Source organism: Lagenorhynchus albirostris, chromosome 15 (assembly GCF_949774975.1).
Source record: "Lagenorhynchus albirostris chromosome 15, mLagAlb1.1, whole genome shotgun sequence".
Classification (NCBI taxonomy): domain Eukaryota; kingdom Metazoa; phylum Chordata; class Mammalia; order Artiodactyla; family Delphinidae; genus Lagenorhynchus; species Lagenorhynchus albirostris.
In genome coordinates, this window is record NC_083109.1 from 23,401,479 (window position 1) to 23,427,958 (window position 26,480).

The 26,480-nt window shown below is 44.0% G+C and overlaps 1 protein-coding gene across 3 annotated transcripts in view; it reads right to left on the reverse strand.

Moving 5' to 3' along the window:
• Positions 1-26,480, reverse strand: part of PHF20 (PHD finger protein 20) — a 133,111-nt gene that overhangs the window by 33,620 nt on the left and 73,011 nt on the right. For all 3 annotated transcript variants that reach the window (XM_060122866.1, XM_060122868.1, XM_060122867.1), the window contains one exon: positions 9,758-10,036. In XM_060122866.1, the coding sequence (XP_059978849.1) occupies positions 9,758-10,036 (279 nt within the window). The remainder of the gene's footprint in view (positions 1-9,757; positions 10,037-26,480) is intronic.

Below are 26,480 nucleotides of genomic sequence, written 5' to 3' on the forward strand. Positions count from 1 at the left end.
ATAAAGTCATCACAATAGTACCTGCTTCATAGGGGTTTTTTTTGAGGATTACACAAGACAATACAAGTAAAGAACTTGGAACAGTGCCCGGCACAAAATTAGCTGTTGTTATCTCGCCTGCGATACTCTCTCCCTGGAAGGTGGTACTCGTCTGTGGTCAGCTCTCTCTCTGAACAGCTTGACCAATTGTTCCATGACCCACAGAACAGACACTTGGCTACAGAGCTTCTTCCTGAATGCCCAGACTTGGCTGGACAAAGAGCAACTTCCTGTCAGGGCCCTGGATCAGAGAGCAGCTTGTCGCCTGAGGAGGGCGAGGCTTTTCCAGATGGCCACTCGTCCTCTCCTCAGGCTGCAGGTGCCCATCAGGAGAAATACCAGAGCCCTTCTTGCTCCCTCTATACAGCCTGCTCCCTATTTCTCCCTCGGATCACTATGTTATGATAGCAGAAGGACATCAGACTGCTGCTTTCCGGAGGGAAGAGGAAAAAAATGACATCACCCTCCCCTATGGGAGAACTGCTTGTACACCACAGAGCACTGCCACATGCCAGGGACAAGCAGTGACCAGAGTCTGTTCTGACCTGTACAAGGGGAGGGCAACTCAAGGGCAGAGCAGGCGTGGGTATGCTCTTGGAGGGATTTTCACCATCTATCAGAGGAAATGGTCTCATGGCCTAACACCATCATTTCACTTTGTGTTTCTTTATTTTTTTTTTTAAATATTTATTTATTTATTTGGTTGCACCGAGTCTTAGTTGCAGCTCTTGGGCTCCTCAGCTGCAGCATGTGGGCTCCTTAGTTATGGCAGGTGGGCTCCTCAGTTGCAGCTCGCCAGCTCCTTAGTTGCGGCGTGTGGGCTCCTTAGTTGTGGCATGCATATGGAATCTAGTTCCCTGACCAGGGATTGAACCCGGGCCCCCTGCACTGGGAGCGTGGAGTCTTAACCACTGCACCACCAAGGAAGTCCCTCACCTTGTCTATCTTTCCAGCCTCATCTCCAATTAGTCCCCCACCATGGATCCCACCCAGACACTGGCCCAAAGGGGCCCTCCAATAAACCCCTCCCTCAAGCCCTGCCTTTTTCTACCTTGGCTCATATGGCAGAGACTGCCATGCAGTCTCCAATACCCACTTCTCCCAAAGGGAAAAAAGTACACTTTCCAGCTTCCCCTGAGTGAGGTGTGGCCACGTACAGATGTTCTGGCATATGGGATATGAACAGAAGTGATGTGTGGCACTTCCGGGTTGTGCCCTTAAAGGAAAAAGGCATGCCTCGCCTTTCCCTTCGCAGCTGCGGAAAGACAGGCAAGGTGGTGAGCGATCTGGGTCCACACAGAGAGAGCAACACCTTGGGCTGGTGGGGCACTCAGGAGGAAGCTGGCCATGGACACCTGGACACCTGCTCAGAGCCACAGCAGAGCCACTGTGGAGAGCCTGCAGTTTGACCAAAGACAGAAATAACCCTCTGTCTTAAGCCAGCTTCTTTGGTATTCTCTTTAAGGCACCATAATCTATATCCTAATTAAGCTCCTATTTCTCCCTTCCCTTTAAGGGGAGAGGGCACGGTTCTGCGAGAAGGCCAGTCTAGAACCACAAGAAAAGATACAAAGAACTGTCCACTCTGGTGCTCCAAGGCTCCTTTCGGCCTAAAGCCAAGGTTTACCCAGAGTGAGAATACGAATGAAATGGATGTAACAATAGGTAATGAGCACAGGTGAGCCTCCCTTTGATCCTCAAATATTCTTTCTGCAGCAAACCTCTACTCAGGACTGAACTCACCTATGCAGAATCAAACACAAGCACCAAGGAAGCCTAAGCTCACCCCTGGAAGAGAATTTACTAAATGGATTCTGGTATTCTATGAAACCTCATTTGGAAAAGCAAATCTAAACTGACCTTCCAAATTAACTTATGTGACTAAAGGCCTGGCTGAGCGAAAAGGAAACATCTGCAGGCCACAGTCAGAAGGGGTACCTTAGGGACAGACAACCATGACAATCTGTTCCTCTCAATGCCTCTGAACTTTGTTCTGCTTGTTCCCAGCATAGGGATCCCTTTCCTATTCCCCTGCCTTCTGGTTCACCCAGTACCTACCCTCACACTTTAAGGCCTAACTCAAATGTCACCTCCTCCTCTTGACATCCCAGCCCCTGCTCTTCAGGCAAAATCTGAATGTGTTCCCACAACACTTCACACGTTCTTTACATAGAACTTAGTAGTCCTCACTGTAACTGTTTATGTGCTTTTCTCCCCTCATGAAAGAGCCCTGCCTCATTCATACCTAGTCCTACATCATGATTTTGGAAAGGAGGAAATCAGATCTGTGAAGAGCTCAGATCGCAAGTGAACAGGAGCAGAATTGCTACTAAGATAGAGTCTGTGGACTTCAGACCAGAACTGCTTCTCCTGCCTAACTTTACCAGCAGGAAAATGGTTGGGGAGGATAGACCAAAAAATAAATCTCTGCAGAGCGTTTTCTGGTCCTGCTGGACCAGAAGCCCCAGAAATCTCCATCTGAGAAATCTATTAGAACCCAAGTTCCCATAATCAGAGTACTTGGCATGAAGGGAGTACTTTTTTACAGTAATTGTCCCCAAATAACTGTCCCCAATTACAGTACAGTAATTGTGCTGTCCCAAGCAGCACACATTCTGTAATATTTTGATTTTCACTTAAGCACAGCATCAAGTTCACACTACCTGTGAACTAGGACACAAGCTGCCTGGTGTCAAGAGTCTCACCTTGAAACATCTCCCCACTTGAACTCCCCCCACTGTCTGAAATTCCACCCCTAAAGATAAGAGCTTTCTTAGAAGCTGAGGTGAAAACTAGATGTGCTGAGAGAACAGATGATCTGTTTAGCTGGTTTTATTCTTTCAAATCTTAAGAAATTTAGTCATCAGGTTAGTCAAGTACCCAGCAAATCCATGAGGAAACGGGAGACTCTGATGTGAAAAAAGTGAGGGCAATGCCTGGAACGGGGGGTGCCTTCTGGAGGGCTGCGGCCTATGGAGTATGCTGAATATGCCTCTGTGTTTGCTCTCATTGATATCCAGCGACGTGATGAAGGCTGAACATGTCTACTGACCCCAGTTCACAGATGGTGAGAACTGAGGCTCCTGCTGGTGAGTGGCAGAGGCAGGACGAGTGGCCAGGTTTTTAATTTCCCAGCTAGAGCACAGCAAGATGAATGGTCTAGTTTGCTTCAGCCTGGGAACTGCTGGCAATCTCAGCAATCAGGCCTGGGAGAGCTGTGAAATGGTCTGTGGTCTGTGTCCACCTGCCATGGGGGCGTAGGGGTGGGGGGGAAATGTCCCTTCCTGGCTGCACAAACCTGCTCTCCATCGGAGAGGGTACAGGAATGACCAGGCTATACCCCAACATGGGTGAGGGGCCTGTGTGGTACACTGAGCCACCAAATTGACCGGTTTTACGAAGGACCAGCAGGGGGGTAACAAGTTAAAACACAGGGATTTAAAATACCCTCTATTTCCCCTAAAGCATTTTGTAACTGTCCACCCCTGCCAGGCTGGCGAGTATTCCCATAGCAGATCTTGTTATTTTAAAACCTGTCAGGCACATTTCCCCAATTCACCAAGGGACTTCCAAACCCCAGTGAAAGGGATCCTTCTGTATTGAGAGAGAATTTTAGAAATCCCATGTCGGTATATTGGTATGAGACCCAAATGTAGTATATAAAAACAGAAAATCACTCACTCAGGTTTCTTCATTTTATCAACATGGCAACACCTTGTCTATCGGTTTTGCAGCTTATCAGAGGTCAGATGAGTTTAGAACTCAGCTCTCTGACTGCCTGGATTAATGTTTTCACTAAGATAAAGACGTAGTATTTATTAAGAGTTTACTGTAGGCCAGACATTGTGCTAAGCATTTTACATCATGTCATTTAATGTAACGAAGTTCTGAGGTAGGTACGTATCCCCATTTCACAGATGGAGAAACTGAAGCTCACAGTTCTTTGCCCAAGGTCACAGAGGAAGCAAGCGGTGGAGGCTAGATTCAAATTCAGGTGTGCTGACTCCAAGCCTGCTCATATTACTCAACACAAATCAAGACCCTCAAGTATAGTTAATCAGGAATTCCAAAACCAAACAAGAGGTCCGCACACCCTCTTGTGCGAGAACACCCACCCTGTACTCAGGGCAAGGTGCCTCCTCGGACAATTACCATGATTATCTGTTATAATCACCATTCGGATAAGGAAACAGAACCCCAGCACCCCAGGAGTCTCCTTCCTGCCCTACTTTCAGTCATTCATCCACTTACCCCCAAGGATAACCACTGTACTGACCCCAAACATAACAGATTCATTTTAATCTGTTTTTGAACCTTATATACATATCTACCGTATCATATATATGAGTTTATGTTAGCTTCGTTGGCTCAACATTATATTTGTGAGATGTTGGTGGGTATAGCTGTAGCTCATTCACTCACTGCTGTATAGTATTCCACTGTATCAAGACACCACAATTTATTTACTCGATTTATTCTTCACACATTTATTTACTGTGAATAAACACTTGAGCTGTTTCCAATTTAGGGCTCTTAAGAAGAGTGCTGCTTTGAACATGTGTGCACATTTCAAAATAATTTTAAATGCCTAACATAAAGACCTTCCCAGCATTTTTTGGCGGGCAAGTAGTTTAACCTCCATGTTACATACTAGAAGATGAGGGATTTAATCAATACCACAGAACTTTGAGTGGCAGAGCTGGGTCTCAAACTCAGACCTTCAGGCTCCCCGACCACTGCTCCTTCCTTCCTTCCACCACAGCACTGAAAAGGGAAGGAGGAGGGGAGGGTGCAGACTAAAGTCAGAGGTCAGCCGACCAGAGCCAACCAGCAAGCCAGGCCAATCCACAGAGATAGGGGCTCAGAGAGAACCGTCCTCAGAGCAGACCAAATCCCTCACATCACGGTTTCCTCTCTCAGGCTGTCCGAGAATGGCGCTGCGGTGGGAGCCCAGCAGAAACAGGGGAGGTTTGTAACAATTACGACTCTCATCTAAAAAGTACAAAACAAACGTTTTTCTCCTTGAGGAAAAACAAGGAGATAATCACTTCAAATTCCTAAGATTGGGCAAACTTATGTCAGACAATACCAAAAGCTGGTGGGGATACAGACAAATCACAGAGCTGACAGGAATGCTGAAGTCAGAACCACCATTTTCAAGTACATTCTGGTACATTAACTAAAACCCTTCCATCTAGCAATTCCTCTTCTAGGTAAATACTCAAAAGAAATGATCACACACAGGGGATGTGTACACAGGCAGTCCCTGAAGCATCATCTACAAAAGTATAAAACTAGAAACCTCAATGACCCTGAGTAGGAAGGGGTTAAATAAACTCTGGCATACGTAACTATTTAAAAAAAAAAAGTTACACCTACAAGGGGGGATGGGCGTGCCCAAAACCCCACAATACACCAGCTGAAGAATCAACGAGATCCACCTACAGGTTTCAACCGGGATGAAGACGAACATAATGCTAAACAACAAGCAACAAGTTCCAAAAGAGTAAGTATATGATACTATTTATACCTATTTTTAAAACACATAAAATACTCTATCATTTACCAATATAAATGTTAATAACACTCGAAAATACTATATGGAGAGGAGGGATAAATTGGGAGACTGGGACTGACATATACATACTACTTTACATAAAACAGATAACTAATAAGGACCTACTGTATAGCACAGGGAACTCTACTCAATACTCTGTAATGGTCTATATGGGGAAAGAATCTAAAAAAGAGTGGATATATGTATATGTATAACTGAGTCACTTTACTGTACAGCAGAAACTAACACAACATTGTAAATCAACTATACTCCAGTAAAAATTTTTTTTAAATACTATACATTATTTCTCAACATATATGCATGTATTGGGGAAAGCATAAAGGGAAAGAAAGGAAAAGCAATTCAGGGGGTTTGTACCTCATCCTAGTGTTTTGTTTCCCTCAAAAAAAAATCTGAAGGAAATATGGCAAAATGTTAACATTTTTTAAGTGTAGGTGGGGACTAGATGCATACATGTTTGCTCTATATAATCCTGTGTACTTTTCTATATATTTAAAATATTCCAGAATTTTAAAAATAAAAGACTAAAGTCACTACAATATTTTTTACCTATCAGATTAGCAATAATTTAAAATTTGATAATACTGATAAGATTGTAAAGAAACTGGTGTGCATAACCAGTTGGTGGGAGATTACAAACTGGGACAAGCTCTTTGAAAGGTGATTTGGCATCATCTATCAGAAATTTAAATATGCATACCCTTTTCCCAAGCAAATCCCGCCTCCAGGAACTTATCGCATGAATTTATTCATACACAAGAGCAAATTAATCTTCAGGAAGGTTTACTTTGCTTTAGCACTTGGTAAGAGTGAAAAAATCGGTGAATCATAATTTTCTGTAGGAAAATGTTTAAAGTCCAGTACACCCATACAATGGAATAATGGCCACTGTCAAAATGAGGTAGAGCCACATAGCTATGCTGACATGAAATGAGGGCCAAGGTATCTTTAATGAAAAAAGCAAGCTGCATATGATACCAACTGTATAAAAAGATATTTTCTATTAGACATATAAGAAATGTGCAGTTTGGATACGCACAGAAAATATCTGAAAAGTTATAAAAGAGTTTGTTAAAAATAGGTATATCTGCAAGGGAGGTGGGGCTACCACTGGGAGGGAGGCTTTTCCCCTTAGTATTCTTTTGTATGGATTTTACCACAATCATATGTCACTTTTATATTGGGTGTGTGTGTGTACAAAAACTACAGATTCTAAACTTAGAGCCACTGAATTGGAATGCTGTAAAGCTGGGTCCAATAAATCTGTTTTGTTTTTTTTGGTTTTTTTTTTTTTTTTTTTTGCAGTAAGCGGGCCTCTCACTGTTGTGGCCTCTCCCGTTGCAGAGCATAGGCTCCGGATGCGCAGGCTCAGCGGCCATGGCTCACGGGCCCAGCCGCTCCGCGGCATGTGGGATCTTCCCGGACCGGGGCACGAACCCGCGTCCCCTGCATCGGCAGGCGGACTCTCAACCACTGTGCCACCAGGGAAGCCCAAATCTGTACTTTTAACAAGTCACCCAGTGACTCCCAGGCAGCTGAGTTGGCCACTGCTCCAGGTGAGACCTGGGCCAGGTGACACATGGAGGGGAGGAAAGGATCTCATTGACAGGTCTCTCTCAAGTTCTCAGAAATAAGCTTGCCCCCAGAATGAACCATGTATTCAATGGCAAAGAGATATAAACTTATCTAAAGGACACAGAATGGCCACCAAAGCCAGTGGGACTGGCCAGTAAGACATTATGAACATCCCTAAGGAATCAGTGGCCCTAATAAAACAAGCACTGCCCAGGCAAGAGGATGCTCCCATCTAACAACTGAGCCTGTCCTTTCTTCTTTGTGCCAGGAATACCCACAACCAAGAGCACCAGGCAGAATGAGACCTAGGTTTCCTTTTTACTCTCCAGAAGGGAGGCATTCGATAAATAGTCGTTGAATGAACAAGTCAATCTATCTTAGCCTGAGGCATTTCTAACTCCAGTGCTCTGCTCCAATGCTCAATAAACAAGGTCTAAGCTAGACAGAGGAGCTTTGATAGCTGTTGGCTTCGTTTTAAATAAATAACTGGCACCTGGCATTGAGCATCATTTACTGCTATCTGATTCAGACCACCCGGCTTTGAGAGATATCCATCCACTGGTGGGTACCTGAGCAGGACTCTGGTGAAGTCACTAAGGTGGAGAGTGCTGCCATGCCCTGCAGCCCACATGGGGAGCCCCTCCTGGGTGACTACTGGCCAGCTGGCCTTCCTCAGGCAGCTCCTTTTAGCTCAATACTTGGGCTCGCCAAGTGCACAGCTAGACTGCCTACAGCTAGTCTACAGCTAGTCATCGAGCTGCGTGGGCCAATTCTGTGGCCACCAGCCATATGCAGCTACTAGCACCTGAAATGTGGTTAGTCTGAACTGAAATGTTCAGTAAATGTAAAACACATACTGGATTTTTTTTTAAGTTTATTTTTGGCTGCGTTGGGTCTTTGTTGCTGCGGGTGGGCTTTCTCTAGTTGTGGTGAGCAGGGGCTACTCTTTGCTGCAGTGCGTGGGCTTCTCATTGTGGTGGCTTCTCTTGTGGAGCAGGGGCTCTAGGCGCATGGCCTACAGTAGTTGTGGCACGCGGGCTCAGTAGTTGTGGCTCACGGATCCTAGAGCACAGGCTCAGTAGTTGTGGCGCACGGGCTTAGTTGCTCTGCGGCATGTGGGATCTTCCCGGGCCAGGGCTTGAACCTGTGTCCCCTGCATTGGCAGGCGGATTCTTAACCACTGTACTACCAGGGAAGTCCCACATACTGGATTTTAAAGGCTTAATACAAGAAAAAGAATATATAATAGCTTATTAAATAGTAATTTCTATGCTGATTACATGCTGAAATAATAGTATTTTGGATATTTTGAGTTAACAAAATTTATTAAAAGAAATTTCAGGGACTTCCCTGGTGGTCCAGTAGTAAAGAATCCACCTGCCAATGCAGGGGACCTGGGTTTGTTCCCTGGTTGGGGAACTAAGATCCCACATGCTGCGGGGCAACTAAGCCCACACGCCACAACTAGAGAGCCCATGTACTGCAACCACTGAGCCTGCGAGCTCCAGAGCCCATACACCACAACTAAAGAGAAGCCTGTGTGCCACAACGAAGATCCTGCGTGCTGCAACTAAGACCCAACTCAGCCAAATAAATAAATATTTAAAAAAAAAAAAAGAAAGAAGTTTCACCTGTTTCTTTTTACGTTTTAAAATGTGGCTACAAGAAAAAGTTACAGGCTGACTCACATTATATTTCTAATGGATAATGCAGCACATATGACTAAGAAACTGCCACTTGACACATTATGTCTTCACAGCCTGGCTAAGAACTGACCTCTCACAGGGTCAGAGATCACCTTAGTCTACATGGCCCTGACCTGCTGTCTGAAACCCAACTCTGTACTCCCTTGGGAACACTGTCAGATGTCCTAGGAGTTCCATATACCATCTAATGCCTATGTATTTTAACAGAGAAGTTCAAGCCAAAAAATATACAGTGATGTTACAATTTCAGGTAAAACGAAGCTGGGAAGCTTGTAGAATTTACTGGAAACTCATTAATTATTCTGAAACTCCCAAGAAACATGTAATTTTTCAATTTCTGTAAGTTTTAGAATAAGACGTGAACATGAGATTTTATGGTAACCCTTACTACCACCACTGTAGTTTCTATGTAAAATAAACAGTGTTGTTAGAAAATATCTTCGGTTGCAATTATGACAAAATTGGACCCAGAAGGAGAATCCCACATCACCTCTTAGTTCTTCTGTTCTGTTAGCAGGGATGGGATGACTGCACCCATGCTGTTCTGAGCACTAGTTCTCCTGCTGGCTTCTAACAGAGCTCCCTTTCCTTGATTGTTCCCACTCCATACCAAGAGTACCAAGACCTTCAGAGGCTAAGTGACTTTGTCAAGGTTAACTTGAGCAGCAAGAGGTGGAGGTAAGAATAAGAGTCAGGTATTTCTACTTCCTCCAAGAAGGCTACAACTCCACAAGGCAATTCCTGAGGATCACTTGTCATTTTCAATTTTGAGGGACTCAACTGGACCAGACCAACCTAACACCCGCTTTCTGTGTCAGCCATTCATGATACAGATACAACCCAGAACCAAAATGCTTACTTGGGGAACTGGCCGAGACCCGCTTCCTGGTCAGGCTCTCCTGGCTGGCCTTGTCTGAAGCTGAAGAGCCCCTTGTCTGGACATGCCTCTTTCCTGAGTTCTCCTCTGGCTCTGGTGACTTCTCCATTCCGTGGAAATACTTCATGTGATAGTGCAACAGTTTGGCTTTGCGGAAAAATTTTAAACAATCCACAACCTTGCACCTAAACTTGTGATCTAGGTCGACAGCTGGTGCTTTAGATGTCACAAAATCATCTGTTTTCTTACAAGTATTTGTTACTGAAAAAAAAAAACAAAACAAAGATCCCTCATGCTTATTCGAACTACTACAATACATGCATTAACACAACACATGGCAACAGAGAGTGAGAGAGCAGCATGCATATGTAGACGGAGACATCAATGACTACTGCTGTTTGAAAGAATGGTGTAACTTCAGGGTAAATAACAGAGACTCAACTGTGATTCATCTTTTGAAAGAAGAGATCAACTTTTTTTTTCTTTTTTAAAGCAGCCACACAAGTTCTCAGGGTTTCAGAAGAACAAGGGAAAATCCTAAAAAAAAAAAAAAAATCAGGGATCCAACCTAGCACTTGTTATTCATAGGTTGGACCAGATTCAGACTTTCTACCATCCCGATACCTTTGTGTAGACAAGACTAGAGAATATTCTGGTGGGATCTCTTTATGAAACTGAAAGGACCTTACAATGGTTTTTGCACAAGGAAAGTAACTATTTCAAAGCTTTTAGTATTGCGCTTTTGAGATTTCACTACCGTGTACTCTGATCAAGAGGATTCAGAAAAGAGGAGGAAAAAAAGACAACCAACTGAATGGAGCTGGAAGGCATGTGGAAAACTTGGAGAACTCAATGATCAAATTCAAAGAGAGAAAAAGAAGTCTGACACCCTCTCCCCAAACCAAATAAACTGAAGGCAATGGTCTGTCATGAATCAATGACAAAAAGTAATGCTGTCACAAGGAATTCATGAGTGTCAGAAACTCAGTTTATTGAAGACTCCCTTCACAATGCCCTCACCCTAATGAGAGCAATCACTATAAACTCAAATCACTCCCACTCTACAGATTAAGTCACCCAGGAATATCCTGAATGGACAGAACTTTCTTGAGTGAATCAAATTCTTCCTAAATGCAATGACACAATTTCCATTAGAAGTGAATAGCATGCTGAACTTTTGGTAAATATTATGATTACTTTTTCAAGTACCATTCCATAATCAGAAGGAATAAAAAAAAATTATTAAGCTCAATCTGAATCATCCTCTACCTTTCAAAATCAGCACTAGGGTATGATTATAAAACTGGTAGGCTTGGGACTTCTCTGGTGGCACAGTGGTTAAGAATCCGCCTACCAATGCAGAGGACATGGGTTCCAGCCCTGGTCCGGGAAGATCCCACATACCGCAGAGCAACTAAGTCTGTGTGCCACAACTACTGAGCCTGCGCTCTAGAGACCATGAGCCACAACTACTGAGCCCCGCACGCCTAGAGCCCGTGCTCCGCCACAGGAGAAGCCACTGCAATGAGAAGCCTGCACACCACAACGAAGAGTAGCCCCCACTCGCTGCAGTGAGAGAAACTCTGCATGCAGCAACGAAGATCCAACGCAGCCATACATACATACATACATACATACATACATAAAACTGGTAGGCTTGATGATCTGATGGATTCTGTTACATAGGCATTTAAACAAGTAACAAATTATATACACATACACATCCCAAAGCATAATGCCTTATATCACTTTCTATCCATGTCAAGAGACATAACAGAGGTTCAAATCAGATACAGTTAAGAAAAAGTAACATGAAATGAAATGGAATACATACTTCTCACACAAACAGTTGTACAGGAAAAACAAAAAAGTCAGTGAAGAAATTCAAAATTCAAACCTCCAATACATCCTAAAATTCTTTCTTAAAATAGTTTCTGTGGAATTTCCTCCCCTTTGGCCTATTAAGTTGAACCATACGAATTTGCCGTTTTTGTAGATTAGATATTGGCCATTTCATATGGTCGAACCTAATAGTTCCCTTTCCATCTGACACTGTTTCAAAAAATCACTGCAGAAAACTCCACTTACCACCGTGTGAAGAAAGCTAAGGTCCGAGGAGGTCAGAGAGCATCAACCCTGCCTACTATCACCTGAGGACCTCAGCAGTCAAGTTCAGCTACAGTAAACTCAGCCATCCTTTGGCTTGTGTTTGAAGCCCTGTTTGTGATCAACTTATTTATAATAGAAAAGAAGAATGCCAAAATTCAAATACCTTTGAATTAAAAAAAAAAGTTAAAAATAATGAGAACTTTGAACCAATTCCATGAAGAATTGCCACTCTTTCTATTCAAAACCTTTGCACCCTTGTGTACACACACGGGCCATTTGCATAAGGCAAAGACAGGATGGTGGTTAAAAGTGTGGGCTCTGCAGCTGGACAGCCTGGTTCAAATCCTGGCTCCTCTAATTACTCCTCCTGCCTCCTCAGTTTCCTCATGTGCAGAGTGGAGATAGTAATAACAGTAACTACTTCACTGAGGTGTAAGAATTAAATGAATTACGTGCAAAGATTCTAGAAAAACATCTGGCACATAATAAGTGTTCGATAAATATCAGCTCTTATTACTATATAGTTATCATTTTGTTCAATATCCTGGGATAAACTAGAATGGAAAAGAATATTTAGGCATCGGGAAGCGCCGGGAAAAAGGCCTGTGGGCCAACGGGGGACTCCTATCTTCATGGAGTTAAAGTCTTCCCGTCTGAGGAGCAGGCACCCAATCCCGCGCAGGCCCAGCATGTGGACGCTGTAACTGCGCATTTCGGCTTCCCTCCTGCACCCGAGGAGCCCCTGGCCCTGGAAGGGGCCGGGGCGGGCACACTTGCCGACTCCGGGTGTCATCTCTGCCCCAGAGGGCTCCACGGGGCCCCCAGGAGAGGGCGCCCGGCTCAGCCTGTCGAGTGCTGGGCAGGCTTCTTAGAGAAGAAACCTTTGAGCTGAGGCCTGAGGGATGAGTAGTAGTTCTTATGCCCCAGGGAGTGACGTGGGGTGGGAGAACCTAAGTCTCGAATTTTAGGAGCTTTGTACGCCACCACACTGAGCTTAGAGGAGTTTGCATCTGCCTTATTTTTGTAGTGACCCTATTGTTAATGGGCTGGAGACTTTAAAGACGTTTCAAGTGTATCTAGGGTGCTGACAAGACAATGAAGACATCTGGATTTGAGAGTGTGGCCCCGCGTGTGTAGCAGTCACCTTGACCAAGTGTGTAGGGGGCGGGGATAGGGGGATGACCCTGTGGCCACCATCCTGGCAGGAAGGGTGGGGTCCTGGAGGCTGAGATATCTTGCCTGGCTGGAGAGGAATATCCTGGTAGGAAGCGAATCCCCAGGGTTTGAGATGGGAAGAGAGAGGGCAGAGTCAAGGACAACATTGTAGTGCCAAGATTAGGTGCCTGGGCTGTAGCTTGAGGGGTTCTGTCAATGAGACTTAGCCTGAGACTACATTGGGTCTTTGTTTTCAGATAATAGTTTTCCTTTTAATAAAGACCGGTAGAAGTTTAAAAAAAGAATATTTAGAAAAGAATGTATATATATTATTTCAAAAATAATCTTGATAAACAGGCTTATGTCATTTATGGAATGTGGCAAGAGACAGATACTGGGTTGGCCAAAAGTTTCGTTCGGTTTTTTCTGTAAGATGGCTCTAGTTGCACTTGTCTTTAACTTCATACGAAACAATTTTGCTAGATTGTATGTGACAGCTGTCATATCAGCATGCATTAAACAAAAAACCTTATCAAAACCGATGAATTTTTGTGTAGCCATTTTTAATACTGAAGATGGAAAAAAAAGCAACATTTTCAGCTTATTATGCTTTATTATTTCAAGAAGGGTAAAAACTCAACTAAAACGCAAAAGAAGATTTGTACAGTGTATGGAGAAGGTGTTGTGACTGATCGAACGTGTCAAAAGTGGTTTGCGCGGGGCTTCCCTGGTGGCGCAGTGGTTGAGAGTCCACCTGCCGATGCAGGGGACACGGGTTCGTGTCCCGGTCCGGGAAGATCCCACATGCTGTGGAGCGGCTAGGACCATGAGCCATGGCCGCTGAGCCTGCGCGTCCGGAGTCTGTGCTCCACAACGGGAGAGGCCACAACAGTGAGAGGCCCGCATACCGCAAAAAAAAAAAAAGTGGTTTGCGAAGTTTCATGCTAGAGATTTCTCGCTAGATGATGCTCCACGGTAAGGCAAACCAGTTGAAATGAGGTTGACAATGATCAAATCTAGACATTAATTGAGAACAATCAACGTTATACCATGAGGGAGATAGCCGAGATACTCAAAAGATCCAAATCAAGTGCTGGAAATCATGTGCACCAGTTTGGTTATGTTCATCGCTTTGATGTTTGGGTTCCACATAAGTTAAGCAAAAAATACCTTCTTGACAGTATTTCTGCATGCGATTCTCTACTTAAATATAATGGAAACGTTCCGTTTTTAAAACAAATTGTGACGGGCAATGAAAAGTGGATACCGTACAACAGCAGCCCCCAACCTTTTTGGCACCAGGGACTGGTTTCCTGGAAGACAATTTTTCCACAGACCTGGAGTGGGGGTGGGGGGTGATGGTTCAGGCAGTAATGGGGGCAGCAGATAAAGCTTTGCTCGCTTGCCCGCCACTCACCTCCTGATGTGTGGTCCAGTTCCTAACAGGCCTCAGACCAGTACCAGTCTGCGGCCCGGGAATTGGGGGCCCCTACTATACAATAATGGGGAACAGAAGAGACCATGGAGCAAGCAAAATGAACCACCACCAACCACACCAAAGGCCGGTCTTCATCCAAAGAAGGTGATGTGTATATGGTGGGATTGGAAAGGAGTCCTCTATTATGAGTTCCTGCTGGAAAACCAAACGATTAACTACAACAAGTACTGCCCCCAATTAGACAAACTGAAAGCAGCACTCGACGAAAAGTGTCCAGAATTAGTCAACAAAAAATGCATAATCTTCCATCAGGATAATGCAAGATCACGTGTTTCTTTGATGACCAGGCAGAAACTTACAGCTTGGCTGGGAAGTTCTGATTCATCCACCATATTCATCAGACACTGCACCTTCGGATTTCCATTATGGTCTTTACAAAATTCTCTTAATGGAAAAATTCCCTGGAAGACTGTAAAAGGCACCTGGAACAGTTCTTTGCTCAAAAAGATAAAAAGTTTGGGGAAGATGGAATTATGAAGTTGCCTGAAAAATGGCAGAAGATAGTGGAACATAAGGGTGAGTATGTTGTTCAATAAAGTTCTTGGTGAAAATGAAAAATGTGTCTTTTATTTTTGCTTAAAAACGAAAGGCACTTTTTGGCCAACCCAATATTATAATTATCAACCAGAGTGAAACATTCCTTTGACCAGCCCTCATAAGCTCTGGCTGGGAGACACATCACTCTGTAAGCATTCAGTTTTGTCTACATCCTACTAGAAATGTGAAATCCAAAACCAACCACAAGATTCCTGGCATGGCCATTCAGTGGGATTATTACCCCCACCTTTCAGGACATCTTACTTTCACTAATTCAGCCTCCCCAAAATTTTTAAAAATATTATATTACATGGTGCTGGACAGTACACCAAGCTTGATCCACCAAAATCCTGAACTTTGTCCCGTTTGTCTTTTTAAAACACAAGTGCATTTCCATTTCCCCCAAAAGTTTTCTCAGATTATACGCTGGAAGTTACATTTAACCCTAATAAACTCCATCTTATTGTTTTAGTCCAAGAATTTTATAACTCGTTTCTGTAATCCTATGTATTCTTAGGTCTTTATCCAAGCTGTTGATAAAGATCCAGTAGGACAGAGCTGAGGACAGCCTTCAGAACAAGCTTCAGGCTGACACCAATCAATTAATGTACACTCTGGGTAGAGTTACCTGAACCAACTGAACTGCACCTGTGCAGATTACCAATGCACTCATATATCTATTTCCTCCTTGTCCATAGATAGATTTTAAAAGTGATATGGTCAAACTATCTGCCGAAATAAAGATATACCTAGTCTGACAGTGCTATACTAGACCCCCAAAATTCATATGGTGAAACCTAATTCCCAATGTGATGGAGCTTTTGGGAAGTGATTAGGTCATAAAGGCAGTGCTCTCATGAATAAGACTAGCGCCCTTATAAAAGAGACCTCAGAATTCTCCCTTGCCTGTTCCTCCATGTGAGGTTACTGTGAGAATATAGCTGTTTATGAACTAGGAAGCTGGCCCTCACCAGACACTGAATCTGCTGACACCTTGATCTTGAACTTCCCAGACTCCAGAACTATGAGAAATACATTTCTGTTGTTTATAAGCCACCCAGTCTATGGTATTCTGTTACAGCAGCCCAAATGGATTAAGACAGATAGTTTACCAATCCAGTAAGCCTCTCAAAAGGAAATACGTTTAGTTTCGCAGGATAAAAACTCTTCACCCCCAAAAGCAAAACCCTTGATTCCTCACAGGTAAGCAGAAAGTGGAAACAGCTGGTCCTCCAAAGGTAAACAAGCTTGGCACTCAGGTGGCCACCTGCCTCAGAGGTGGTACTAGGATCAAAGAGGCTCAGGTAAACAGATAAACTCCCCAAGAGAAAAGACACTACCTGGTGTCACTGTCATGAAGCCCCTGGCCAAACCAAGAGCTCTTTTCAAGATGGCAACGTTAATAAGACAAAATGAGTTGCTGGTTTTTGTCTGAAGGAATAAGAAAGGCTTGAGAATTATGAATCTTCAACCACGGAAGTTCAGGAAGTAATAAGATTCCCCCCATAAACTCAACTCAGTGAAGTATATATATAACTCATTGATATGCAAGCCCTGCTGATTATAAGCTGGTAAATATAACCTACCTTGCAATGTGGAGAAAACACAATCAACACAAGCATCAGGGTGAGACAAGCAGCAAAGAGGGTATAAATTAATTGTGGATAATAGCCTGTGACAAAATCTGATAAATTACACAATTAACTGTAACTTCAGGGACTTCCATGGTGGTCCAGTGGTAAACAGTCCATCTTCCAGTGCAGGGAGCACTGGTTCAATCCCTGGTCAGGGAACTAAGATCCCACATGCCACAGGGCAATTAAGCTTGCGCACCTCAACGAGAGAGCCCGTGTGCCGCGAACTACAGAGCCCACGTGCCCTGGAGCCTGCACGCTGCAACTAGAGAGAAGCCTGCGCGCTGCAACAAAGACCTGGCACAGCCAAAAAATAAGGAAAATAAATAAATAACGTAAATATTTAAAAAAGAAAATAAAACTGTAACTTCAGACTCACAAATGAAGAAGTAGATCAAACACCCCAAGACTTAAGTAACTGCTCCTTTTTTCATGAAGGTCTTGCAAGCTGAACCCAACAAATTCTTTAGAGATATGAAAAATTGCATTTTCCAGACTTCACAATTTTATCCTAATTTTCCCATATGGCAGCCAAATAAGCCCTCTGTACGCACAATGAAAACCGCCAGTTCGGCCAGTGCAGGCCTCTGGCACACCTCTCCCACATGCAAACCAAGCCCTGTTCAGCCTTCAAAGGCCACCTACTTGTACGATGCTTTTTCCTTGGTCTCTGAGAAAAAAACATTCTATCCTGCCTTCTCTGAATTCCCATAAGTACTCCATGGAAAATAAATCTTGTAGTATCTGTCCCTTTCTATTCGTATTACAGTTAGTTCTGTTCATTCCTTATACTAAAATATTGAAATGAGGAATGTGCTCCATTCTTTACTCCTACAGTACTCATCTCAGTGTACTACTACTTCAAACAAGAGAGTTAGCCTCTCCAAGACAGTTTCCTTATCATTAAATGGGAATAAAAATACTTATTTCACAAGGCTCCCACATGATTCCACGAGGTATTAGAAGAGAAAGCCTAATACTAACTGCAATAGGTTACTTGAACATTAGCCGTCATCTGGGTTGGCACTGACCTCACAGTTGTTTGCTTCCAACAAAGTTATGCATAATCCCAGCCAGGGATCCATGTACCAGGGCACGACCTGACAAAATTTAACGTCTAATTGCCCCACTTTATTAATCAAGCACTGAGGTGTTAGCGGTAATTAATAAAAGCACAACAGGAACAGCAAAATGATGCAACCAGTAAAAATGTTTTACTTTTTTTTTTTTTTTTTTTTGCGGTACGCGGGCCTCTCACTGTTGTGGCCCCTCCCGTTGCGGAGCACAGGCTCCGGACGCGCAGGCTCAGCGGCCATGGCTCACGGGCCCAGCCACTCCACGGCATGTGGGATCTTCCCAGACCGGGGCACAAACCCGTGTCCCCTGAATCGGCAGGCGGACTCTCAACCACTGCGCCACCAGGGAAACCCTGTTTTAAATTTTAAAAGGAAGAATTTTAAAACAGAATATGCATAGCATAACTATGCTAAAGAAAACCCTCAAAACAAAGTTTCAGCAAAACAAAATTATATATAAGAATAACATATAAAATAGTGTATTTTTTGTTTAGAATAGTAAGACTATAAACAATGGTACCCATTTTGCATTTGAGATTCCAAGGTAAAAAAAATTGATTTTTTTTCCTATTCTTCCATGTTATAATATCCATATTATTTCACAGTAGAAAGAATACAATTATGTTATATATTATATTACACTCCTCCCCAGAATGGTGTTCCTGTGACAAAAGAAATATGGTGATGGAAGCACGGTTAAGCAACCAGGAGAAATGGTTGCCAAAAGGGCCTGCTGGGCCACAGTCTACAAAAATCGCAAGTCTCACACGCAGTGTCTATTTCCCAATGGGAGGACAGTTCATTGGAACATACATCACTGATGACACCAGCTAAATGACATCATCCACTCTAGGGATACTATGGTCCTTTGTCAACATGAGAGCAGTTACTAGGGGACAAAGGGCAGGAAATATGTAAATAAAATCCTCCAGGGAGTGGGATTTCCCTGGTGGTCCAGTGGTTAAGACTCAGTGCTCCCAATGCAGGGGGCCCGGATTCAATCCCTGGTCAGGGAACTAGATCTCACAGGCCACAACCAAAGATCCCGCGTGCCACAACTAAAGACCCAGCACAGCCAAATAAATTAAAAAAAAAAAAAAAAATCCTCCAGGGAGCCTGGTTCAAAAGCCAGGGGTAATCAAATTATCCTTGGGATAGAGGGTAAACTACTGACACCAATTTATTTTTGTTTTAGAAAGTAGTATGGAAATCAGTATTTGCAAGTAGTTATGGGTATTACCATTTAAATGCTGTGCTCTTCCTCATGTTGAGGATTTTTGTATGGAAGAATTGAGGCAAAGCATAGAGTTCTATCCTAGGCTCCCAGGCTCAAAATCCCAAGTCACCCTCTGCTCTTGCCTCTCCCAAATTACTACTATACCTTGGTATATGAGGGGTAAAATGGTCCACAGAATTTGCATTTGCTTTTAATAATGGCATAACTCTAAGGAATGTTCTCTTTTTTTTTCTTTTTTTTTGGGGGGGAAGGGTAGAAACAGACTATAAAATGTCTCTTAATAATCCTGCCTCCTGGTATTCATGCCCATGTGTAATCCCCTCTCCTTGAGTGTGGGCAGAACCTATAACTTGCCTCTAATAGAACAGGCAAAGGTGACAGCATGTCACTTTCATAATTATGTTATGTAAGATTGTAACACCCATCTTACTAGCAGGCACTCTCCCTTGCGGGCTAGATGCAACAAGCTGCTATGTTGTGACCTACTCTATGGAGAAGCCCATGTGGCAAGGAACTGAGAGTGCCCACTAAAAAACTGTAGCTCTTGGGACTTCCCTGGTGGTGCAGTGGTTAAGAATCCGCCTGCCAATGCAGGAAACACGGGTTCGAGCCCTGGTCCAGGAAGATCCCACATGCCATGGAACAACTAAGCCCGTGTACCACAACTACTGAGCCCGTGCTCTAGAGCCCGTGAGCTGCAACTACTGAAGCCCGCACACCTAGAGCCCGTGCTCCGCAACAAGAGAAGCCACCCCAAAGAGGAGCCCAGGCACCGCAAGGAAGAGTAGCCCCCGCTCACTGCAACTAGAGAAAGCCTGCACGCAGCAACGAAGACCCAACATAGCCATAAATAAACAAAAAGAAAAGAAAGAAAGAAGAGAGGGAGGGAGGGAGGGAGGAAGAAGAGTATTTAAAAAAATAATAAAACTGTACCTCTCAGTCTGACAGCCTGCAAGGAACTGAATGCTGCCAACAGCCATGTGAGCCTGGAAGCAGACCCTTCCCCAGGAGATTTTTCAGATGAGAACACAGCCCTGGCCAGCCCCTTGATTTCAGCCTTGCAGAGAACCCTGTTAAGCTGTGCCTAGACTCCTCAACCCCCAGAAACTGTGAGAAAATAAATATGTTGTTTTAAGCTACTATGTTTGTAGTAATATTGTCACACAGCAATAGATAACACAGAGTAGGATCAGAAGCTCTCTCGTTTTCTATTTGCTGGGGCAATGCTTTATACTTTCCCTTTTATGATAAGCATATATCACCTTTATAATAAAAAACGTTTTTAAACTATGTTTTCTGAAACTTGGCTTAGAAATAATGCCCTACATAACCCCCCCCTTTTATTAAATTTATTTGTTTTTGGCTGTGTTGGGTCTTCATTGCTGCACGTGGGCTTTCTCTAGTTGCAGCAAGCGGGGTCTATTCTTTGTTGTGGCACACGGGCTTCTCATTGCGGTGGCTTCTCTTGTTGTGGAGCACGGGCTCTAGGCATGCGGGCTTCAGTAGTTGTTTTGTATACCCACTGCCAGTACCTCAAAACCTCACAGCTGAATTGACTATGATGATGGTATTCACTCTGGCTGGCAATACTCAGTTTGGAATTCTAAGCCCATGTCAATCTAAGCACCATCTTGCTTTCCAAACTCATCTCCCATTAATTAATCCACAATGAGCCCTCAGCAGCTACCCCAGCCAATTGCTGGCCCCAGCATCTGCTTTATGCTCTCATAGCTTGCACCACTGCTCAGGCTGTGCCCGCTCCCTGCCATTCCTCACTGCCTCAGCCAAGTCTTTACTTCCACTCAGAACCAGCTCACTCCGAATGCAGGAAGGCATCCAGATGGCCCTGGCTCTCAGGGACCACGTGCTATCAACTCCTGGCACAAATGACTATCTACTGCACCCCACCTTTAGCACTGCGGATCTGCTCCTGGATCTGCTGTTTGTCACTTCTCCAGACAAAGAATAAGGATCATCGTCTTGTGTTTCCTCAGCAGTGACCCCTAATACAGTTGGTATTCTTGTCAACAAAGACACCACATGACCCCAGTACTTTAATACTTTTTGACATGTACTTGAAATTCTATAACGAATAAAACTTTTTTCAGGTCTGTGAAGGAATAACTTTCTCAGCTGCAAAGCAACAAAAAGCAACCAAAGAGAAATGTAAACATATTTAAATATTCACAGTTAGTCCAGTCAAATGTTTAGAATAAAAAAATAACAAAATGGGGCTTCCCTGGTGGCGCAGTGGTTGAGAGTCCGCCTGCCGATGCAGGGGACACGGATTTGTGCCCCGGTCCAGGAAGATCCCACATGCCGCGGAGCGGTTAGGCCCGTGAGCCATGGCCGCTGAGCCTGAGCGTCCAGAGCCTGTGCTCCGCAACGGGAGAGGCCTCAACAGTGAGAGGCCCGCGTACCGCAAAATAAAATAAAATAAAATAAAATAAAATAACAAAATGTCCATAAACAGAGGAACAGTTAAATAATTTATGGGAAGTCTGCACTATGTAATCCTAATTATTCATTTAAAAGAATGAAGTAGCTCTGTACTTACTGATACTGATATGGATAATCTCAAGATACACTGTTAAATGAAAACAGGAAGTTGCCCAGTACATACTGTATGATCCCATGCATGGTTACAGAGGGGGAAAAAGTTATTATGAAAATGCATAGAGGGACTTCCCTGGTGGCACAGTGGATAAGAATCCACCTGCCAATGCAGGGGACGTGGGTTCGAGCCCTGGTCCGGGAAGATTCCACATGGCGCACAGCAACTAAGCATGGAATCTGGTTGAACATATACAGGAATTTTTTCTATTATTTTTGCAATTTTTTAATAAGTCTTAAATTATTTCAAAATAAAAACATCTTTAAAATACATCTAAAAAATACTTTGAGGTCACAGAATAGCTAAGTGTGAGGAAAGCAACCCTGCCAAGGCTATCCACACTCAGCCCTCACAAAAATCACTGAGCATTTATTCCACAAGATGGCAGAGCTGCCTCAAATGCCAAAGCTGCTCCATATGTAGCTAACGCCCCTCTTCTGCTCTAGACTGGATAGTGTTGCCTTCCCAGCTCTTCCTCCTGCTGCCCAAGAGCCTCCTTCACACTAATCTCTCAGATCAGGACTCCACCCCAAGTTAGAAATTCCAAGACTGGCACCAGCTCAGGACAGCAACCTCTAAACAGTGACTAAAACAGCAGCATCCTGGCCTCCAGGGACCTCGCTGGATGTTTCTGAGGATGATCCCGCCCTCCTTCCTGCTTACTTACATAACACATTCCTGGTGAATGAGTTCTCAACAACCCCCCCCACCCCCCCACCCCCCCCGCTCCCAGCAATCTTTCTGGATGTCCTGTACTCACCACTAAGCCCATGTTCCAAAAGAAACACCAGGAAAACCATTCAATTTCCAGATCAACACTTCCTCCCCACCTCAAATTAAAGAATTCCAAAGGCACCACCCTGCCTGGAGTACTGACATCACTTGTACCACACACTGCTCTTCTTAGTAGGCCACCCTACTAAGCCTCTTACTCAGAGGATACACACTGCTTTAACAAGTGCCCTCGAGAGCAGCGCGAGTTCTGTGTCACATACTGCGCAACCTCTCTAAAGGCAGGGACTGTGTTCACATCACTTGATTTATATAGCACCCAGCATCTCATCACATGGCATTAGGTACTCAGTCAGAAGATGGGAGTCAGAATGACCCAGCTATTAGGAAATGCGCTACTCTAACTCTGGCTAAGTTACCCCTTCTTGCCAAGTACTAGGCTCTTCTATAAAACAGAGAGAATTAATAGTGAAAAATTAGAAATACCTTAAATGTCTTTCAGCAGTGGATAGTTAAATAAATTATGGAATACCCACCCAACAAAATAAGTCATGTGTAATCGTGAAAGAACTATGAACTGACATGGAAAAATACTATAAATTAAAATGACAAGCCATTGACTAATATAAGAATATGATTCTATTATTGTGTTGTTGTTTTTTTTTAAGAAGATGTTCGGGGTAGGAGTTTATTAATTAATTAATTTATTTTTGCTGCGTTGGGTCTTCGTTTCTGCGCGAGGGCTTTCTCTAGTTGTGGCAAGCTGGGGCCACACTTCATCGCGGTGCGTGGGCCTCTCTCTATCGCGGCCTCTCTTGTTGCGGAGCACAGGCTCCAGACGCGCAGGCTCAGCAGTTGTGGCTCACGGGCCTAGTTGCTCCGCGGCATGTGGGATCTTCCCAGACCAGGGCTCGAACCCGTGTCCCCTGCATTAGCAGGCAGATTCTCAACCACTGCGCCACGAGGGAAGCCCCCTATTATTGTGTTTTTAAAAAGCTACATGGGGGGCTTCCCTGGGGCACAGTGGTTAAGAATCCGCCTGCCAATGCAGGGGACATGGGTTCGAGCCCTGGTCTGGGAAGATCCCACATGCCGCAGAGCAACTAAGCCCGTGCGCCACAGCTACTGAGCCTGCACTCTAGAGCCCGTGAGCCACAACTACTGAGCCCGCACGCCACAACTACTGAAGCCCGTGTGCCCTAGGGCTCATGTGCCATAACTACTGAGCTTGCGTGCTGCAACTACTGAAGCCCACGCACCTAGAGCCCGTGCTCCACAACAAGAGAAGCCACCGCAATGAGAAGCCTGCCCACTGCAACGAAGAGTAGCCCCTGCTCGCCACAAGTAGAGAAAGCCTACACACAGCAACGAAGACCCAACGCAGCCAAAAATAAAATAAATTTTAAAAAAATAAATTTATTTTTTAAAAAAAGCGACATGGGTACATGTATGTTTGCATATGCACAGAACCATGTGTGGAAGGATGGAAGACCACACATCAAACTGTTCCATGGTTCCTTCAAGAGTGAGAAGAGTAAGGGAGGACTTTTCACCTTTTTTTTCCTTTTACTTAGTTTTAATTTTTCCTAGCATATATTGGTTTTGAAATATGCAGGGGGAAAAAAACCCAGCAAAATGACTCTTCATATAATAATTTTTTTTAAATAAATTTATTTATTTATTTATTTTTGGCTGTGTTGGGTCTTCGTTGCTGTGCGCGGGCTTTCTCTAGTTGCGGTGAGTGGGGGCTACTCTTCGTTGTGGTGCGCGGGCTTCTCATTGTCGTGGCTTCTCTTGTTGCGGAGCACAGGCTCTGGGCGCGAGGGCTTCAGTAATTGTGGCATGTGGGCTCGGTAGTTGTGGCCCACGGGCTGTAGAGCACAGGCTCAGTAGTTGTGGTGCACAGGCTTAGTTGCTCCACAGCATGTGGGATCTTCCCAGGCCAGGGTTCGAACTCATGTCCCCTGCATTGACAGGTGGATTCTTAACCACTGCACCACCAGGGAAGCCTTAATAATTTTTTTTTTTTTTTTTTTTTTTTACGGTACGTAGGCCTCTCACTGCTGTGGTCTCTCCTGCTGCGGAGCACAGGCTCCGGACGAGCAGGCTCAGCGGCCACGGCCCGCGGGCCCAGCCGCTCCGCGGCACGTGGGATCCTCCCGGACCGGGGCACGAACCCACGTCCCCTGCATAGGCAGGTGGACTCTCAACCACTGTGCCACCAGGGAAGCCCCCTAATAATTTTTAAATAAGGGTCCTAACTGCCTTTACATCAGAGTAGTTGTGAAAATTCATCAAGAAGTAGTACTTATAAAGAATTAGTATTCCTTAGTGTTCTAATTGTGAAAAATTAAATTTTAAAAAGCATCATTAAATAAAACCTTTCATTGTTGTCTCCTTATGACTCAATAGTGATGACCATACTAAGTGCACACAGTCTGTAATGATCTTAAGTTGCTGCCATGTTGTTTTTCAATGAAGAATACTAATGATTAACTGATGTGATTTAACTTTTAATATCTTAGAAAATATTAAAATACCTGTCCACCTTTATTTTCCAAATAGATTCTTTATCTGATCATGTATGTTGGAAAAGAATCACTGCATCAAAAACTAGGACATACTTGAAATTTTGTTTGGAAAAAGTTGTCAACATTATGGCAGATCTAGAAATGCTTAAGCTGGACAATGATCAATCAATAATGCTATTCACCACTAGTCGACTGGAAGTATCCAGAACAATCCATTCATTCATTCATTCATTCATTCATTTATGGCTGTGTTAGGTCTTCGTTGCTGTGTGCAGGCTTTCTCCAGTTGTGATGAGCAGGGGCTACTTTTTGTTGCTGTGGGCAGGCTTCTCATTGTCGTGGCTTCTCTTGTTGCGGAGCACGGGCTCTAGGCGTGCAGGCTTCAGTATTTGTGGTACTTGGGCTCCGTAGTTGTGGCTCGTGGGCTCTAGAAGCGCAGGCTCAGTAGTTGTGGCACACGGGCTTAGTTGCTCCATGGCATGTGGGATCTTCCCAGACCAGGGCTCGAACCCGTGTCTCCTGAGTTGGCAGGTGGATTCTTAACCACTGCACCACCAGAGAAGCCCCAGAACGATCCATTCTTTTAAGTGTCTCTCTGAGGTCAAGGAGATAACTTATTCATCTTTCTGTGTTATCATTAATGCTTCCAGCTTTCCTCTCACCCCCCTCCAAAGTTTTGGTACCTAAGAAATGCTCAAGCAATTGCTGAATGAATGATCCGATGATAAATGTTATCCACTAACTGACTGATGAAGTAAGTTTTCCAATGGATCCATTTTGCTCTGGCTGGGAATAAAAGGTATTCAATAAAAGTGTGCTGAGGGATGTCCCTGGTGGTCCAGTGGTTAAGACTCTGCGCTTCCAATGCAAGAGGCGCATGTTCAGTCCCTGGTCGGGGAACTAAGATCCTACATGCCGCAACAGCACGGCCAAGAAAATATTAAAAAAATAATAATAATAAGCATGCTAAATGAAAGCCCAGAGGTGAGAGTGTACCTGCTGTGCTTACAGGATAGCAAGGAGGCCTGTGGCTGGAGCAGAGGCAGCAGGAAGGAGAGAGACTGAGGAAAGATGAAACTGCAGAGGTTACAGGTGGCCAGAAGAAGCAGGGCCACTGCGGGCCAGAGTAAGGACCTGAGGCACTCACTCATGACCAAATACCAACAGTTCTGGGTGGTGGGAAACATGAATGTTAGTTTCATTGTTCTTGTACTTTTCTAGATTTCTCTACAAATTTATGAATATAAAAAAGCAACTTACGAAAAATGAAAGTGCTGAATGAAGACAAGATCACTTCCATAAATGAGGTAAAAGGTGCCAATGAAATCCCTGGTGGAGTTTGAATAAGGTCCTGATTTTGATAATTGTGGTAACATAAGAGAATGCCCTCATTTTTTAGGAAATATACACCAAAATATTCAGGGGTAAAAGTCTGCAACTTATTGTCAAACAATTCATTAAAAAATACTTTAAAATGCCTTAAGGCCACAGAACAGCTAAGTAGGAGGAAAGCAACCTTACCAACAGAGATCCAAGTGAACATTTGATGGCTATTTCCCTATCCTGCAAACGAAGCATTTCC